Source organism: Meles meles, chromosome 1 (genome assembly GCF_922984935.1).
Source record: "Meles meles chromosome 1, mMelMel3.1 paternal haplotype, whole genome shotgun sequence".
NCBI lineage: Eukaryota > Metazoa > Chordata > Mammalia > Carnivora > Mustelidae > Meles > Meles meles.
The window spans coordinates 104,052,869-104,073,426 of NC_060066.1; the positions used below are offsets into that span (position 1 = coordinate 104,052,869).

Sequence of the window (20,558 nt, forward strand, 5' to 3'; positions counted from 1 at the left end):
CTTACATAAGTTCCATGGCTAGTACACAGACTTACACAGGATTCTATCTCACAACCCTGAATCATGACCTAAACTGAAATCAAGAGTTGGAGGAGGCTTAACCAATTGAGCCACCCAGACAAACCCCTTCTCTCTCTCTCTCTCTCTCTATCTCTCTTTCTCTCTTTGTCTGTGCTACTCACCTCTGAAAACAGCCCATGCTTTTATAATAATACAGGTCATATCTCAACATCATATTTGAATGAGTGAACAAATTGAGCCTTCCCCAACTCTAGATTTTAGGAAATGTTGCCTGGACTAGCATGTCCCAGAGAATGAATTTCTTTGTGGAACCAAATAGCTCAGAGTACAGTCTGCCCAGACTAGCACCTACCCCACTTTACCAAGTGACTTTACATGAGGGATTGTCAGAAAACAGAAGGCAGGAAGTGGGCATAATTCAAGAGTACCTAATGTGATGCACTTGGCACATAGCGGGCACCCAAAATATTGATTAAATGAATGAATAAATGCAACAAGTGTGCCACATGGAAATGGATCCCAAGGACTTTCCTAGAATTTGTATCTTAAAAAAAAAAATTCCTCCTCCCTGAAACAGAATGAAGAAATATCCACAAATATAAGGATAATAATGTTGAACAAATCCTTTCTACAATTTTAAGTGTGAAATTGCCTTCTTGATTTGCTTGTGTTTCTAGTACTAAAAGGCCATAATGCCCTTTGATGTTTCCAAATATAACCCCATATTAAAGATTAGATCAGAATAGGAAGGGTTTTCTTTAAGTAGAGTTGCAATTCTCAAGTATTAAACAATGTGTGTCATGAGTGGCTTAATTGCCCATTAAAATATTAATTTTAATGAAAAAGCAGAAAATAAATGACCATGGTTTTCTCTGTCATCCCCAAGCAGTGAGAACATAGCAGTGCCTGCTTGAGGTACAACCTGTTCTAGGTCAGCCATTTGGTATGTTCCCCACCAATATAGGAGACAAGTTAAAAGAAAAATATTCCAAATTCCTTCCAATATCAAACCACAAATCTAGAATGGGAATCACAGGGCATTTGAATGACTAAAGGATAATGTACCACTTTGAATTTGCAGATGAAATCTTGTCTCTACATAGTTAATTTGAAATATTGAGCAAACATAAAAAGACATCATCATACATTAGATTGATATGGGATCACAGATTCTGTAGGTCAGAAAGGGTCAATTGTTGAAATTGTCTTAAGGTTCAATCTAATGAAGAGGCTAGAGAATAGATGGAAATTAAATTTTACTTTTGTTTTTAAGAATCACAAAACCAGAAGGGTCCTTAGAGAAAATGAAGTCCTACTTTCTTATTTTAAAACTTATGTTTATAGGATTAGGTATGACTGAAAGTAATTACACAATTTTTTTTTAAGATTTTATTTATTTTACAGAGAGAGAGAGCTCACAAGTAGGCAGAGAGGCAGTTTGGGGGGGGGGCGGAGCAGGATCCCTGCTGGGCAGAAAGTCAGATGCGAGGCTCAATTCCAGGACCCTGAGATCATGACCTGGGCCAATGGCAGAGGCTTAACTCACTGAGCCATCCAGGCACCCCTGACTGAAAGTAATTAAAACCACCAAATATCAATAGGATAAATAAGATAGAAGTTTATTTTGTTTTGTTTTATTTTATCTTATATTGTGATTTTATTTATTTATTTTGAGAGAAAGAGAACAAGCAGGGGGGAGTGGCAGAGAGAGAGGGAGAAGCAGACTCTTTGTTGAGCAGAAAGTTGAACAGGAACCTCAATCCCAGGATCCCAAGATCATGACCTGAGTCCAAGGCAGACGCTTAACCATCTGAGCCATCCAGGTGCCCCAATAGAAGCTTATTTTACATCCCTGTCCAAGAGTGCCTACAATGTAAGAGACACAGATCCTCCACTCTGAGTGGTCCCAAATTCCCAGTGAACCTCATGGCCTAAGAAGGCTGCTGAAACTCCAGACATCAAATACACAAGGGCTGCTCGAAGAAGAGGCTGACATAGCAGGCAAAGGCCAGATCTTGAACTGTGGAAACTGTGCTATATGAGCATGGACATTGTCTTACAGGCAGTGAGAAAGCATTTCAATATTGAGCAGAAGGCAGACATGGTTGGATCTGTATAAATCCTTTTGGCAGCCTTGTGGATGGCTTAGAGAAGTTCAGGATGGAAGACAGAGGGCTAATGCAGGATCTGGGTGAGAGAAGAGCAGATGGATGAGACAGGAGGTGGGTAGCGAGGCAGAGAGCACAACCTGCACTTTCTGAGATGGCCAATAAAAAAGAAAGGAAGAAAGAGATGATATAGGCCAACAGGATTGACTTCCTTCCAGCTCAAACAAATGGGTATGAGAACATGAGCAGCCTGTTCTGTGGGGTGTCTACAGAAGAAGCAGGTTTCAGAGAAGAAAGGAGGAAGAAGGCTCTGTGCATAGATGATGGATTGTGTAAGGTAAATATTCACAATCAAAAAAAAAATTGCTAAACATGGTTCAAAAGGATCAGAGAGATCTAGGCTAAGAAAGGGAGTCTGATGGGGATAAAATTATTTGGAGATGGGCAATTCTGGGAACTTCCTTTTCTCTGAATGATCAAGAACAATGGTGGAGAATGTGGAGGTGGAGAATGTGGTTCCAGGGCCTGGTGTCAAATATTTGGACTGATCCCAATCATTTTCTGGTCAGCGCTGGCTCTCAGGGCCAGGCAATACCAGACCTGGTCTGAGAGGATAAGCTTCCCATGAGCTAAAGAGGGCCATGATTTTTTCCAGAATGCTACCTGGCACTCTAGGCTCCCTTGGAGCTACCTGGCCCTTTGGTGGTTATGCAAATAATACCACTGCCATTACCTAGCCCTGGGTACTCCATGACCCAGCAGTCAGTAAGGAGGAGCATGGTGGGTCCTCTGGGATTTCTTGATTGCCTCTACAAGGCCTAGAAAAACAGCTTCCTTATTCAACCTGCTGATATTATAGCTGTTGCAATGGTTACTTGTCATGTACTACATCTTAATTTACAGCTTCATAAGTTACATGTAAGATGTAAGAATCCTGAGATGCCTGGATGGCTCAGTGGGTTAAGCATCTACTTCCAGCTTGGGTCATGATCCCAGGACCCTGGGATCAAGTCCCACCTCAGGGTCCTTGCAGTAAGACTGCTTCTCCCTCTGCCTGCTGAAACCCTGCTTATGTGCTCTCTCTCCATGACAAATAAATAAATAAAATCTTTAAAAAAAAAAAGATATAAGAATCCTATCCTTAGCTAACCTTAGGCATTTGCATTACTCACCAGTCACTTGTTTATGTTTTTTGTTTTTTTAAATGTTATCTAGAAATGTGTTAACACCAGTGAGTACCAGTATATTTTGGGAAAAGCTTTTTTCTTTGTTTTCTTCACAGGGGGTCTCCATGATGGGGTGTTGCAGGGGAATTCAGAGCCCATCCCTACTCAGGCAAATTCTCACACTCCCCTCCCTTACTACAGACAATAAAATATAGACCATGTTGCCAAACTTCAGAGATACAGAAAAACAGATAATAGATACAGAGATCCACAGACAAAAATAGTCATGAATATAGGGAGAGAGAGAGAGAGCGATTATGTAATTACAGTCTACTGGGGAAGAGAAATCAGAGAAAGAGAGCAATCATGCATTGTAGCAAGAGCTAGAAAGAAATGGTTCTGAGGCCGAGAATGAACATGGAATAGAGAGGGATTCACTTTACACAGAGAAGTCAAAAACTCTCCAAGAGCTGCCTCTGGCAATAGGTGAGGAATGTGCAGGAGTCCCAGGGCAGATAGGTGAACTACTGGAGATACCAAAGGCTACAAGGAACACAAGGTAGCAGCAAAGACAAGTGGCAAGAGAGAGAAGTGGAGAGTCAACCACCCAAACAGTTGGCTAAGATCACCTCTGAATTTTTCAACGTTCTGTCTACATAATAAAATTGGTAAAATTGAATTTAAATTATGTAAATAACTAAACTTTATATTTTCCTTATATTAAAATAATTTCATAATAGATTTGTAATTTACTTGAAAATCAATTCTATGATGTCATTTCCTAAACAGCTTCCAAATGCCTTCATCATAAAAGGTCCACATGAAGTAAAAGACTTTCATCAACTCAAGGTTCAAGCTATTTATCATGGCAAAACTCCATTTAATTGTGAGTCAAAAGGAAGTCTGTTTTGCACACAAAATTAAAGGAAACATTTATAGCACTGATAGTCACTTTAATGTACTTTTTTATTTACAAAAGCCTCCATTGCAAAGTTGAATTTTGGAAAGTTCGATGATCATGTCATGCACAGTAAAATCTGTGTACAGTAGAGATTAAATGCAGATTTTTTTATTATTCTATTATTGATTGACTCGATATGAAGTAACTGTTCAGGTTCAGTTGCCTTACTCTGAAAACGCCCATGAGGGAGTAAGTGATCCTGTGTCTACTCAACATAAGCAACTAAAAACTGCAAATAGTAATGTCAATTTGCTTTTGAAATGTGATTAACTGATCTTATCATGCCTACAGCTTATTTCTGAAGTCTAAAAATATTAAGTTCAAAAAACTTCACAAGAATGTAATGAATGCACTGAAGTTTTCCAATATGTTGACAAAATATTCCCCTAACAAATATCTTGTCCACTGTGTTAGAGGGCTAAGTTTCTTCTTCTTTGGAATGCCCTTGGAAATTTTTCACTAAAAGAACAGCATGGAAGAAAGAACTTGGAAGGGGAGAAATGGAAGAATAGAACCTTACAAAGTGTTCTTAACAGGTTAAAGAACTTTTTCCTGGTAGAACAGATTTGACAATTTTAATATCAACCTTCTGTGTTACTGTCCTTATATATTTTTTTCTACTTTAAGGGAAGATGGCTGATGGGTCCTAAGCCTAAACTTATGAAGTAAGAACTTATTAGCTCACCAACAAGCTGGGAAGTGTATGATGTCTGTAAAAACACCTGGATAGGGGCGCCTGGGTGGCTCAGTGGGTTAAAGCCTCTGCCTTTGGCTCAGGTCATGATCCCAGGGTCCTGGGATCGAGCCCCGCATCGGGGTCTCTGCTCGGCAGGGAGCCTGCTTTCTCCTCTCTCTCTCTGCCTGCCTCTCTGCCTACTTGTAATTTCTGTCTGTTAAATAAAATAAATAAAATCTTTAAAAAAAAAAAACACCTGGATATGCCCATCAGTGTGCTCCCCACTGGTGGAGCCCTGCCCTCTAAGACGTGCCAGCAGGGCATCTGACCAGAACACTTAATACATGGTTTATAACAGACCAACCAGCACAAGACAGGTGGGGCCGGTGGCTTCTCTTATTTACTACTGACAGCCACTCTTCTGGCTCCTTGTCTTTTAAAATGAGTCCTACAACAATCTCTATAAATGAAATATTTGCTACAATACTGTCATCGAACAAAAGTCATGAGGGTTTCACAGGTGAGTACAATTAGAATATGTCTAGTCCTTCCCATTTGTTCTCTGCAATCTAATTAGAAGTGTCACAGATGCTAGACAACAGGACATATAGGAATGCTATGTAACCAGAGAACAATTGCAAACTCATCATCACTATCATTTCATATTGTTTTACTGTTCTTAGAGAATTTGCTTTAAGATAACACAGTCCGTGCCTTCACCAGGCATCCTTGATTCTGGTTTCAAACAGCTTCCCAAACCTTTATTTGACAAACAAATAAAACAAGGAGAGAAAATCAGAGACCTCAACACTGGAACGATTTCATTTTGGATTGCTACTCATGACTGGCAGAATTTTTCTGCTTTCAGCCTAACAATGACAGTATGTATACTATGAAATGATTTGTTTTCTTATTTATTTGTTTATTTATTTATTTAAGAGAGAGCACATGTTGGGGCACAGGCAGAGGGAGGAGGACAAGCAGACTCCCCACGGAGCCAGAAGTGGATGCAGGCCTCAATCCCGAGACCCTGAGTTCATCACAACCTGAAACTCCCAACTGACTGAGCCACCCAGGCACCCCCGAAATAATGTGTTTTCAAAGGCATTTTCCCCACTGATGTAAAACAAGTAGGTAAACACACTGGAGAATACTGTAGGTTTTGTGCTCCTGGCTGAGCTAACACATTTTATTGCTATCTTAATTCAAAGAGGGTGTCCCATCTGTGGTTAAGAAGACCAGAAACTCCTCCTACATTAAAAAACACAGAGCCTGCCTTTCAAATAAGTTAAAGACCAATTTTACTGGGATATTTTTCAGAAAAGCAAGATTGTATTGTACCCCACAGACAGTGGCAGTTGTCAACCAGTCTCTTTGGGAGGCTGCCTCTTTAACTAGCTTAACATTACTGATGGCTTTTCCCAGATTCTACCCACAACCTCCACTTCCACCTCCAAGAATGAAGGAAGGGGAGGAGAAGGACTATTCCAAGTAACCTTTGCTCCCAGTAACATTACTAAAATCTTGAGGGTTACCTTGTTCCAGGCTACCTCCAGGCATCATAGCAAAAACACAACCAAAAACGTAGCTCAGCGTTAAAGGCAAGCTCCCTCAGCCTCCTACACCCTTCAAAACAATGTCGGGATAACACACCTGCTAATTCTTGAAGCTCCTCCAAGTTTCTCCAGATCTCCCTGAAGACCTGAAGCCTCTCTTGGTGCGACGCTCACCATCCAAAATAGCCCTCACGCAGCGTGCACAACATATTTTCAGACGACCTTGATTCACAGTGCAGTCCATCGAAGGGGCTGCGAACCCAAAAGAGAGCAAAAAAATCAAAACTCGGACTCATCAATTAGAGCAGAACCCGCAAGTACCCCGACAGGGACTCTCCAAGTGGGACAGTGCGCCCAGACCCAGGAGCCAATAGGTGACTGGCCCAGGCGTTGCCATGGCCACGTTGTGTGTTAGGGCGCGCACGCACCCCGCGTGCGCGCCCGGAAGCCAATCGGCAGCCGGCCTAGGCGTTGCCATGGCTACTCTGTGAGTTTAGGGCCGCGCGCCGGTTGACTGGGGGAGAGTCCGCCCAGCTGCCCCAGGCCCAGGGCAAGCAAGGGTCGCGTTAGCCGCTCGTCCCTAGACACTCGCCGCTGCCCAATTCCCTACCGCCGGCATGAACCGCAAGAAGCTGCAGAAGTTGACGGACACCTTAATTAAAAATTGCAAGCACTGTAAGTAAGAATCAAGTGCTGGATGAGAAGTTTCTGGAAGGGCTTGTGTTCTATCTGGTAAAAGTGCCCGCTGCTCAGCCTGCTTCCCACTTCCAGTCTGAGTGCTCCTGGAGCCCCCTTAATGTCTGCTAAAGAGAAGTCTGGAAGGGAATCCCTGGATGGTAGGTAGTGCCTTGGCCAGGTACCCATGCTTGTCCATGATCTTAAGGACCAGTTTTAGGTATCCAGGCATCTAGTACTACACTCCCACACATGCACTAACTTGCTTCTCAAACCCTCTTCTTAACTTACCTTTCCATTATAGAAACATTATTTATATATTAACACAACATGTGTGGTTTTAGCCTCAGACATAGATGTTAAATATGTATTGAAACCCACTGGACTCAAGAAAACTAGCACAACAAAAATATGCCTGCTTTCTAGCTCTTTTTAGTGCAAATACACTGGCAGGGTCCAAGTTCTGAAAACTTACCAGGAGATCCATAAGGGAAAAATGGTTATCAATAGCTGAACATCCTTAGAAAAGAGTTGAAATGGCACAAAAGCCTGTATCTCAGAAAAAGAAAATGTGTCTGGAGACCAAAGAGTTCCACAAGCTAAACACACAATAAAGAATCTACTTCCAACTCCAGACATGGGCTTTGCTGTTGCTGGTGGGGTTTCAAGGTAAAGGAGACCTTGCAGGTGACAAAATGAGCACTTATTAAAGATATCTGCTCCAATCACACATTCTAAAACATGGTCTTGGAATTTCTAAGAAGTTTCAGATGTTTATACACACCATAACTTTTATAGACAGTGCCACTTCACTAAGGGAGAACATCTCACCACTTACACATTAGATACTAAATACAACTAGAAGGCACTAGATCCTTTAAGCTCTAAAACGATGATAAACCCGTTCTTCCTTTGCACAATGGAGTTGATATTGGGATTATGGATTCTCCTATTTTTTCAAGTGGCCATTAGTTTTGCAACCAGCAACAAAATTTACAAGTTTGCTCATCAGACAGGATCTTTCTCATTAACCATATCTTGGGTTCCTTGACCAAGTACAATTCTGTGTTTCTGTCTAAATACAATTCTAAAGTTACCTATGAAATTCCAAGAGCACGTTTTAGAAATTCTAAGAGCACGTTCAGGCATCCCTCCTGCCAGGTTTTCATTTACCTTTTAATACATTGACCTTTTGACTATTCACAACATGACTGTGTTTTTCTCAAAATAATTACATTTCAAGGAAAAGACTAGATCTTCTTAAAACATCTAGTGAACATTTTACAAAAGCAATGCAATAACTGATATACACAATGCTGAATTTGTTTTAGTCTCTGTTCAGTAAGTATGCAATGTACTGCAAACAGTCATTCTCTGAGCCTGAGTGGCTCAGTCGGTTAAGTGTCTGCCTTTGACTCAGGTTAGGAGAGAGTCCCGCATTGGGCTCCTTGCTCAGCAGGGAGCCTGCTTCTCCCTCTCCCTGCCACTCCCCCTGCTTGGTGTGCTTGCTCGTTCTCTTTCTCTGACAAATAAATAAGTAAAAATTGGGGGGAAAAAAAAAGAAAACCGGCAGGAAAATAGTCAACTCTTGTTTTTTGTCCTTACATCAAAATTTTTAAGTGGGCCTTAAAAACCTTGATAATTAATGGTTAAATTCTATAGAAATAGTTACAAATAACGGACATTATAATTAAAAACTTTTTTAAACAGAGAAACTTTCCAATACTATGTTGAGCAAGAGTGGTGAGATTGGGCATCCTTGTCGTGTTCCTGAACTCAAAGAGAAGGCTGTCAGCTTTTTCCCATTGAGGATGATATTCGCTGTGGGTTTTTCATAGATACATTTTATGAAGTTGAGGAATGTTCCCTCTATCCCTATACTTTGAAGCATTTTAATCAGGAACGGATGCTGGATATTGTCAAATGTTTTCTCTGCATCAATTGAGAGGACCATGTGGTTCTTCTCTCTTCTCTTATTGATTTCTTCTATCACATTAATTGATTTGTGAATGTTGAACCACCCTTGCAACCCAGTGACAAATCCCACCTGGTCATGGTAGATAATCTTTTTAATGCACTGTTTGATCCTATTAGCCAGGATCTTGTTGAGAATCTTAGCATCCATATTCATCAGGGATATTGGTCTGAAATTCTCCTTTTTGCCTAATTTGGGGATCAGGGTAATACTGGCTTCATAAAAAGAGTCTGGAAGTTTTCTTTCTGCTTCAATATTTTGAAACAGCTTCAGGAGCTTCAGGTGTTATTTCTTCTTTGAAAGTTTGGTTGGATTCCCTGGGGAATTCCAATCTTGTTACTAGCTATTGGTCTATTCAGGTTGTCAGTTTCTTCTTGCTTTAGTTTTGGAAGTTTATAGTTTTCCAGGAATGCATCCATTTCATATAGGTTGCTTAACTTATTGGCATATAACTGTTGATAATAATTTCTGATGATTGTTTCTATTTCCTTGGTGTTAGCTGTGATCTCTCCCCTTTCATTTATAATTTTATTAATTTGGGCCTTCTCTCTTTTCTTTTGGATTAGTTTGGCCGACAGTTTATTGATGCTATTGATTCTTTCAAAAAACCAGCTTCTACTTTCATTGATGCATTCTACTGTATCTCTAGTTTCTATCTCATTTATCTCTACTCTAATCTTGATTATTTCCCTTCTTGTGTGTGGGGTTGGCTTAATTTGTTGTTGATTCTCCAGTTCTTTAAGGTGTAAAAAGAGCTGGTGTACTCTGGACTTTTCAATTTTTTTGAAGGAGGCTTGGATGGCTGTGTATTTTCCCTCTTAGGCCTTTGCTGTATCCCATAGATTTTGGACCAAAGTATCTTCATTTTCATTGGTTTGCATGAATTGTTTAAGTACTTCTTTGATTTCCTGGTTGATCCAAGCATTCTTAAGCAAGGTAATCTTTAGCTTCCACATGTTTGAATTCCTTCCAAACTTTTTCTTGTGGTTGAGCTCCAGTTTCAAAGCATTGTGATCTGAGAATATGCAGGGAATAATCTCAGTCTTTTGGTATGGGTTGAGCCCTGATTTTTGACCCAGTATGTGGTCTATTCTAGACCACTCAAGAAGAATGAGTATTGTGTCTTCTTCAATTTCTTTCATGAGTGTTCTGTAGTTCCTCGAGTACAGATCCTTTACCTCTTTGGTTAGGTTTATTCCCAGGTATCTTATGGTTCTTGGTGCTATACTAAATGGAATCGATTCTCTAATTTCCCTTTATGTATTTTCATTGTTAGTGTATAAGAAAGCCACTGATTTCTGTACCTTGACTTTGTATCCTGCCACGTTACTGAATTGCTGTGCTTTTCGGTTTTCCATATAAAGAATCATGTCATCTGCGAAGAGAGAGAGTTTGACTTCTTCATTGCCAATTTGGATACCTTTTATTTCTCTTTGTTGTCTGATTGCTGTTGCTAAGACTTCTAATACCATGTTGAACAAGAGTGGTGAGAGTGGGCATCCTTGTCGTGTTCCTGATCTCAATGGGAAAGCTGTGAGCTTTTTCCCATTGAGGATGATATTTGCTGTGGGTCTTTCATAGATAGATTTTATGAAGTTCAGGACATAAAAAGATGGAAGACCATTCTATGCTTTTGGATTGGAAGAATAAACATTGTTAAAATGTCTATACTGCCTAGAGCAATCAATACTTTTAATGCCATTCTGATCAAAATTCCAATGGTATTTTTCAAAGAGCTGGAGTAAATAATCCTAAAATTTGTGTGGAATCAGAAAAGACCCCAAATTGCTAAAGAAATGTTGAAAACAAAAATAAAACTGGCGGCATCATGTTACCTGATTTCAAGCTTTACTACAAAGCTGTGATCACCAAGACAGCATGGTACTTCCATAAAAACAAACACATAGACCAGTGGAACAGAGTAGAGAGCCCAGAAATGGACCCTCACCTCTATGGTCAAATAGTTTTCGACAAAGCAGGAAAAAATATACAGTGGAAAAAAGACAGTCTCTTCAATAAATGGTGCTGGGAAAATTGGACAGCTATGTGTAGAAGAATGAAACTTGACGATTCTCTTACACCATACACAGGGATAAACTTGAAATGGATAAAAGACCTCAATGTGAGTCAGGAATCCATCAGAATCTTAGAGGAGAACATAGGCAATAAGCTCTTTGACAATGGCCACAGCAACTTCTTTCAAGACACGTCTCCAAAGGCAAAGAAAGCAAAAGCAAAAATGAATTTTTGGGACTTCATCAAGATCAAAAGCTCCTTCACAGCAAAGGAAACAGTCAACAAAACAAAGAAGTAACCCATGGAATGGAAGAAGATATGACATTACAGACAAAGGGCTGATATCCAATATCTATAAAAAACTCCTCAAACTCAACACACACCAAACAGATAATCATATCAAAAAATGGGCAGAAGACATGAACAGACACTTCTCCAAAGAAGACATAGAAATGGCTAACAGACACATGAAAAAATGTTCATTATCATTAGCCGTCAGGGAGATTCAAATCAAAACCACATTGAGATACCAGGTACCACCTTTCACCAGTTAGAATGGCCAAAATTAACAAGACAGTAAACCACAAGTGTTGGAGAGGATGTGGAGAAAGAGGAACCCTTTACACTGTTGGTGGGAATGCAAGTTCGTGCATCCACTTTGGAGAACAGTGTGGAGATTCCTCAAGAAATTAAAAATAGAGCTATGCTATGACCCTGCAATTGCACTACTGAGTATTTACCCCAGTGAAAAGAAGGGCCAATTGTACACCAGTGTTCATAACAGCAATGGCCACAGTCACCAAACTGTGGAAAAGAAACAAGATGCCCTTCAGCGGACGAGTAGTTAAGGAATATGTGGCCCATATATATTGACCATATACTATGGAGTATTTTGCCTCCATCAGAAAGGATGAATACCCAACTTTTGTATCAACATGGACAGGACCGGAAGAGATTATGCTGAGTGAAATAAGTCAAACAGAGAGATTCAATTATCATATGGTTTCGCTTTTTTGTGGAACATAAGAAATAACATGGAGGGGACACCTGGGTGGCTCAGTGGGTTAAAGCCTCTGTCTTCTGCTCGAGTCATGATCCTAGGGTCCTGGGATCAAGTCCTGCATTGGGCTCTCTGCTCAGCAGGGAGCCTGCTTCCCCTCCTCTCTCTCTGCCCACCTCTCTGCCCACTCATCATCTCTGTCTGCCAAATAAATAAAGAAAATCTCTAAAAGAAAAAAAAAGAAATAACACTGAGGACATGGGGAGATGGGGAGGAGAAGGGAGTTGGGGGAAACGGAAGAGGGGGACAAACCATGAGAGACTGTGGACTCTGAAAAACAATCTGAGGGTTTTGGAGAGCCAGGGGGTGGGCGGTTGGGTGAGCCTGATGGTGAGCATTATATAGGGCACATATTGCATGAAGCATGGGGTGTGGTGCATAAACAAATTCTGGAACACCTAAAAGAAATTTTAAAAATAAATAAAAATTAAAAAAAAAAACAGAGAAACTTTTCCTTAAAGTCAAATTTCCTTTTAAGTTGCCAGATGATAATCCCACCAGGATGAAATGGATAAATTCTGTAGTTTCAGAGAAAAAAAATATCTTAAGTGATTGCTCAGCTAATGTACCATTTTAAAAGATGAAAATCCATTCTTGAATTTCCCTTAATTTCATTTAGTATTTTATTCTGGAAGTTAAGAAACATTTCAACAACAACAACAACACAACAACAAAAACAACAACAACAAAACTTTCTTGTGGCTAACTTTGGATCCTTTGGGTAATAAATTAAAGTAATGTTCTTTAATTTTTATTTTAGCCAAGATGGAAAAATGGCTAATCAACATCCCCACTGCTAACATTTCATATACATGAACATCATTCTTCATGCAGTCTTTTCTTTAACAAGTAGCAACTCTCTTACTTTTGGAAATTTGTGTGTTTGGTTAAATATATATAACATAAAATTTACCATTTTAAGTGTACAACTCTATGGAATTACATACATTCACTTTGTTGTGGAGCCATTACCACCATCCATCTTTTCATGTTTCCCAACTGAAACTGTAGCCATTAAACTATAACTTCTCATTTCCCCCCTTCCCCAGCCCATGGCAACCACCATTCTACTTTCTGTATCTATGAATCACACCACTCTAAGTACATGATATAAGTGAAATCATACAATATCTGTCCTTTTATCTCTAACTTTTTTCACTCAGGAAAATGTCTGCAAGTTTCATCCGTCTTGTAGCATGGGTCAAAATTTCTTTCCTTTTCAAGGCTGAATCTTACTCCATTGTATATATACACTACGTGTTACTTGTTCATTCATTCACTGGTGGACACTTAGCTTGATTTCACCTTTAAGGCTATTGTGAATAACATTGCTATAAACATTGATATGTTTTTGCTTTCAGTTTTTTTAAGTATATACCCAGAAGTGGAATCACTGAGTTACATAGTATTTCCATGTTTAATTATTTTTTTGAAGAACTGACATGCCATTTTCTACAGACACTGTTTTTATTTTATTTTTTCAGTGTTCCAAGATTCATTGTTTATACACCACACCCAGTGCTCCATGCAATACATGTCCTCTTTAATACACCACCAGGCTTACCTAACTCCCCACTAACAGCTTTTTTTTTTAATTATAACCATTATATTCTTTTCTAGTGTTAACCTAGTTTTTTTACTAAATCACTTATTTCCCCAAATTTTCAATGTCCCTCCTAAAATGTGATACACCAAACCAGAAATCATACTTGAGCCTGTCTTGACTTGTAGATGAGGCATGATTTCTCCATTCCTATCTGCTGTCTTCTTTTATTTTATTTTTTTCTGCAATATAGTCATTTTTTTCTATTTTAAAAATTTAGATTATTTAAACCAAAAACAAAACAATTCACCTTTTAAACACACACAGGTTTCATCCTTGTTTTTAGAAGTACTGAACTGAACTGTAATTTGTTGTGTTTTGAAATAAAACCTTTCTCATCCTCCACCTATACTTCATATTTAAACTCACCTTTATGCCAGGCAATAGTGCTTCCACCTACATACCTCAAATGAAAATTGGAACACAAATAATTAGCTCAGGGCTTATAAACACCCTTCATACATTTATGTGTATGGACCAGTATACACATATGTGTGTCTATTTTAAATAAAAATTCCTTTTCTCCAAAATACTACAGAGTACTTGCATATTAATTTTCACATCATGTACAATAAGAACTATAATTGGTGCTGTAATATGGTTAAATGCTTCTTTACTGAAAAAAAAAAAAGTGATTCTGATATCCAAAATCCAGCTTATTCATTTGACTAAGGCTGATGATGTGAAGTGAAAATTGTTGCGTAGTGTTCAGAAGTCTGATATCTATTTCCAGGCAGAAGTTAAGCTGTGAATCTCATAAATGCCTATAATCAAAATGCTGGGGAAGATTTACCATTCTTAAGCATTACCTTGCTTGCTTTGAATTGCACCTCTACTGCCTTTAAAGTTTAGCATCTGGCCCCACAATCATTAGTCAGGTAAATGGGCTAATATTACTTTCTTCCTAAATGTGACTAAATTTAATATTCAACCCCTGTGTGGAGGTAAGGCTGTTTCTCTTATTTTAGTGAAGAATACTTTGTAGTGGTCACTCTCTATTAAGGGTCATGAATCTTAAAACAGGATAGTCTTCTGTTAAAAACTAAATATTTGGTGGCCTTCATGTTGTCTATAAACTCATTAATGCAAAATTTAAATAAACTAAAGATTAAAACGCATTTTTGTTATATCTTAATTTTATCTTTTCACAGTTAATAAGTTTGAAGTAAACTGTCTTATAAATCTTTTTTATAATTTGGTGGGAGAAGTAACAGAGCGGCAAGGTACCACCGTTGGGCTAGATCGTAATGCATTTCGAAACATCCTGCATGTGACATTTGGAATGACTGATGACATGATTATGGACAGAGGTAAGAAGACATACAATATTCAAATGGGTCAGATCCAGCCATAACTGGGAAAAAAATTGGGAGTTTGGACAGTCTTGGTAGGAAGCTTAATGTTCTGAATTCCCAATTTCACTTGAATATAAAAAATTAATTTGTGTATTCAGAGAGAAGGGTCATAGGGAAGTGATTCTATGTACTCTATTCTGTGTATTTAAGAAAAGAACAAAGCCCAGCTTAAATAATTAGTTTTTCCTTACTTTATATCCATGAACCTAAAATATTTCTATTTCTACTTAGTAAATATAATAATGAAAAGAACAATTTTAAAAAAACATAAATTTCCTTATATCATCAAAACTATTTCAATAAAAATTAAGTTATAACTTTATCAATTGTATAGTAGCATTATTTTTCTTGAGTAAGAAAAATATAAAGTCATACATTTTATGTTAGCATATCAACACATTTAGTATATCAATATATTCATATATTGATAATTATTGATTAGTGTACTTAGATACTGAGAATTTACTTTGTTTCCATAAAATATGAAAGGAATATGTGAAAGTTTAAATAAAAGAGTTTTCCAATGTTATATCTTATTTTCCTTCTTTGTCAAATGAGCATGTCAGACCATCTGATCCTGAAGTTTTGTCCACATTTTAAAAGTGGGTAGCACCAGTGTAAATATATTACTGAGAACAAAAATGCAGCAAGGTATTACATTGTACTTCTCTCTTAGTATTCCGAGGTTTTGATAAGGACAACGATGGCTGTGTAAACGTATCAGAGTGGATTTATGGATTATCGGTATTTCTTCGAGGAACTTTGGAAGAAAAAATGAAATGTAAGATTTCAGGTTACCCTATTGCTTTGTACATTAGGATTAACATATCTAAAGAATGTACATCCATGTCTTCCAAGCAGACCAGTAAAATAGGTTTGTCTTTCAGTTGGTTGGTTTGAATCTCCATTAGCCTCTTTTATGGAGCAAATTCAAGTCAATGATAAAGATTGAAAAAAATTAATACCAAGGAAAATCAAAAGATTCTGAGGAGTAATTCATGCCAAGCAAGACTGCATAAGCATATACTATACATGCTAACTATGTACATATGGATTTATGTATTAATGTACATAAGGTAAATATTGTTACCTGAATTATTAACCATGAAAGTAGAGAACATTGATTAGAGTGTTCTGATTCTTATTTAATTCTTAATTCATTCTGATGAACTCTGTTTAAGGATCATATTTCAGTCAGTTTTCCAAGAATTTCAAGATGAAATGGTCAAATCATTGTTCCTTGGCATGGTTACTCTTAGCTGAGTGAGTGTAAGGAGCCATTTTCTAAGGGTTGTTGACCATATTCAGCTAGTGTACATTAAGCATTTCCTATCAGATTGCACTAAGTCCTGCAGTGTTGACATGAATATTCCCAATACAGACCTCGGCCTTGAACATTTTGTCAGAGCAAATATCCCTGAGTCATAGTATCAAATTCATAATTGGTTATTTTTTTAAAAGATTGCTTTGAGGTGTTTGATTTGAATGGTGATGGATTCATTTCAAAGGAGGAAATGTTCCATATGTTGAAGAACAGCCTTCTCAAACAGCCATCTGAAGAAGACCCTGATGAAGGAATTAAAGATTTGGTTGAAATAACACTTAAAAAAATGGTAAATATGGGAAATTTAGGGTTTTATATTGAAACTTACAGGCCAGAATGGGACAGAAATAAGAATTCAAATTGTAATAACTCTCTGTTTCCTGCTTGGTGAAATAAAACACTTATATTGTGCTTTTTAATTGTAATGATAAAAGTTCTTTTCAATTTCATTATTTAGTCTCTCATTTTTCCAACACCTTTCTCCTATTAATTAAAAAAAAAAAACTTGACCATGAAAAGACAGTTTGTGTTTGCAATAAGTATTATACATGTTGACTGATACATGGCCGGTCATCCCCTAGGACCATGACCATGATGGGAAGCTGTCTTTCACAGACTATGAACAGGCTGTGAGAGAAGAGACCCTACTACTAGAAGCTTTTGGGCCATGTCTTCCTGATCCAAAGGTAATGATATTACATTCACTGAACAGTGACCAATATATAATGTAGGATCAATAACCCAGGACTTCTTGGTTTGGTGAGTGAAGGATCAGAAGAATTACATTCACCCACAGAGAATAATTTCTAAGTAGAGAAATCCAACTGAAGAAGAACAATGCTGGTTCATTTCATAATACTGCTGTAGCCTAATGGTATTTTTACATTCATTCATGTAAGAAAAAATTATTAAAGCATAATGTGTTCCAGAAACACAGATGAAAGGCTTCATATCTGCATTCAAGGACTAATATTTTCTTAGGAAAAACCAACGTAAAATAATTATACAACAGTGTGATAAGTACTACTATAATAATAATGACTTGTTCAGTGCTTCATTTATGTCAGGCAATGTCTTAAGAGCTGCCCCATATTACTTCCTTAGATCCCCCTAACAATCCTATGAAGGATGTAGTATTACTAATCTTCATTTTATAGATGAAGAAAACTGAGGCTCAGAGAGTTTAGGCAAGTTGTCCAAGTTCAGTCACCAATTATGGAGTATCCTGCATGCCCTGGTGCTCAAGTCCATAAAGATATGTGTAGTAGAGGGTTGCAGTAGTTGAGGGCATCTAATCCAGCAGTATGGAATCACTGGTGAATGGCTGATGAGACAAGGAAGGCTTACCTGGGTTGTTAGGCCAGAATAGTTAGCCAGGTCAAAATAGAGAAAAGCAACCTAAGCAAAGTAATGGCATATGCATGAGGGTGGGAAAGGGAAAGAGAAACAAATATTACATTAAAAGAGCACTCATTGTGGTATGAGATTGATTTTGAGGCTGGATGTGCATAGAAGAGCCAAGGCCAGTGGAGCTTGGAGCCTGGATTTTGTCTTGAAACTCATGAAGATTAATTGGAAGATTTTAAGTTGGTGGAGTGATGTGATATATAAATATTACCATTATCTACCTTCCCAATCTCCAGCTGTCTACTCAACATGCCAATAGATAATCTCAGTAAACTCTTGGTTTTCACCTAAAAATCACTCCCCACCATCTTCCCTGCCTCAATAAATTACACTCCTGTACGCTCGGTTTTAGTCAGAAACCTGTCACCCTTAATTTCCCTCTTAGAGCACTTACTACGTTAGCTACTCCTTCAAAATATATCCCTGAATATAACCTCTCTTCCACACGTCTGTGATTGCCAACCTAAATCAAGCTGCTACCCAGTAACCCAGCCTAGATCATTAAATCTGTTGCTTCTACTGTTGTCCCCTACTGACTAATCTCCGCAACATCCAGTATATTTGGAAACACAGAAGCTGCCATGCCCCTCCCTTCCCTAAAACCCCTAGTGTGTCTGAAGTCTATTCAGTGGGCCTCCTTTTCTCTCTCCAACCATGGTCTCCTGCTACCTTCCCAATGGAGGGGTCATGCCCCAGAGACATTCCAGCCACCTTGCTGTTCTCCCTAGGTACCTTTGCAATTAAAGTAGCCTCTGTCTAAGCATCCTGTCCCAGACCTTCACATTCCTCAGACCCTCACTCCATTCAGTCTCTGCACAGATGCCATCCACTGTGTTAATGACTCCTCTCCCTCCACTCCTCACCACTGCCTCTTTCTTCTTCATAGTTCTTATCATTATATAGAATATATTTACTCATTTACTTATTGTGTGTCTTAACACATGGATGGGAAAGAATGAAAAGGAAAAGGAAGGAAGGAAAGAAAGAAGAGAAATTACCTTAATCCCTCACCTACTTCTATTTCCTGTCCAGTGGCTTTCTTTTTCACAGCAAATGTTATGGGAGAATTGTCTATATTTATGCCCTACACTACCATGGCTTCTTTAGCATACTCCTGAAACAGCTCTTGCTGAGGTCACCACGCCCTACTTGTTAATAAATTCCAAGTGAAGTCTTCTTGTCTTGCTGTACTACATCCTTTACCCACCCCACCTCTCAGTGCAGCTTCTTGGCTCCAGGAAGCACCTCCACTCCAGCAGTAGCCTGGCTGTGACATAACATGGCCTCCTGGACTTCAGAGCCCTGGTATGCTTACCCTGTTACACTCTTCCTTCAGTGAATTAAACTCAGTTTCTGGCCATCCAGCCACTAGGCTGGAGGCTCCTAGAGAGCTGTGTCATGTGCCTTACTCATCTTTGTGGCCCCAGACCAAGTGTCATGTTGGAACATAGCACTGTACCTGTGAGTGTACCATGCATGAGTGTCACAAGTTCTCGGTCCCCACTCTTCTTCAGTTATCTTGTGGCTCTTCAAGCATAAAGAAAACATACAGAACATTTGTTTTTCTTACCTTTTGGGGAAGTCTTTACTAATTTGAGCACATTTTTTACAGAGTCATATGGAATTTGAAGCTCAAGTATTCAAAGATCCGAGTGAATTCAATGATATATGAATACCTAAATGTGTTGTCTCAAATGAGTAAAAAAATAGGTGCATGAATGTTGTTTATTTTTTCCACTTAGCTCAGAAAGATGGTGTCAGATTTTGTGTTTGAGGTGGGGGATGAGGCTCACCAACATGTATCATTTAACTATGGTGCAAGATGCAAGTGAAATAAATGGAAGACAGTAAGTCCCCTATTAAATGTTGGGTTTGGCAAGACAAGTTCACATTGCCAGATATTTTATCATATAGACTATTTGTTGAAGCTTATAACTACCATAAAACACTTGTATTAATGAAATGAGTAGAGATTACATAATCATGAATTATTGAGGCAACTATTCTTCATGTCAGAAAAATGCTGGGTATACATTTAAAAGTCAGTGAAACTGCTTAATTTCCTTTGGAACAGTAAATAATGAAGACAGCACTTAAAAAAGAATAACAGTGACATTTCGCACATAAATACCTGTCTGCTAGGCATTGAGGGACATTCAGAAAGCTGAAAGCGATGTATACCTACCTCAATATAATGCATATTATTGTTTGAAATCTTGCCAGAATAATCTGCATAAACAGTAAGCATCTGAGGGCAGGGGTCCCTACACCCGTCTTTATGTCTGTCACAGCAGTTAGCAGAGTCCTCTGCCCAGAATGGGTCCCCAGTAAACATTGTGGATAGAAAAGTACAAAGTGCTACCAGATAAATCCAAATTCTTGCTGATCAGAGGAGAAAGAAAGTGCTGTTTTTGTAAATAATGGATTATGTGGCCATAGCTTTCAGTCTATCTCTGGAGTCACTCCAATGCTCTCCACCCCATTGCAGTTGGCTTCGCAACCCCCTGTCTTCCCCAACTTCCTGCCTCTCTCCACCTCAGCCCCACTCCTTGTCCCCATCACCCTGACTGGGTCCACCTCGGTGTCACCCCCGACCTCTTGGAATCCCCTCAGGTACCCCTTAACAGGAAACACATCACATCATGTCCCACAAGC

The 20,558-nt window shown here is 38.7% G+C and overlaps 1 protein-coding gene and 1 long non-coding RNA gene across 3 annotated transcripts in view; one reads left to right on the plus strand and one right to left on the minus strand.

Moving 5' to 3' along the window:
* The window catches only part of LOC123954076, a 61,662-nt gene extending 54,847 nt beyond the window's left edge, over positions 1–6,815 (minus strand). Inside the window, exon 1 of the long non-coding RNA XR_006821033.1 lies at positions 6,586–6,815. This is a non-coding gene — a long non-coding RNA (uncharacterized LOC123954076). The remainder of the gene's footprint in view (positions 1–6,585) is intronic.
* A 290-nt stretch (positions 6,816–7,105) lies between these two features.
* On the plus strand, positions 7,106–19,575 carry CLXN (calaxin). Of its 2 annotated transcripts, XM_045979231.1 has the most exons (6): positions 7,106–7,163; positions 14,969–15,127; positions 15,849–15,953; positions 16,634–16,785; positions 17,078–17,182; positions 19,516–19,575. In XM_045979231.1, exons 1-6 carry the CDS (start codon positions 7,106–7,108, stop codon positions 19,573–19,575), a joined length of 639 nt encoding a protein of 212 aa, XP_045835187.1. The 2 variants fall into 2 exon arrangements, with proteins under 2 accessions (XP_045835187.1, XP_045835196.1); XM_045979240.1 differs by lacking the exon at positions 14,969–15,127.
* The last annotated feature ends 983 nt before the right edge of the window (positions 19,576–20,558 follow it).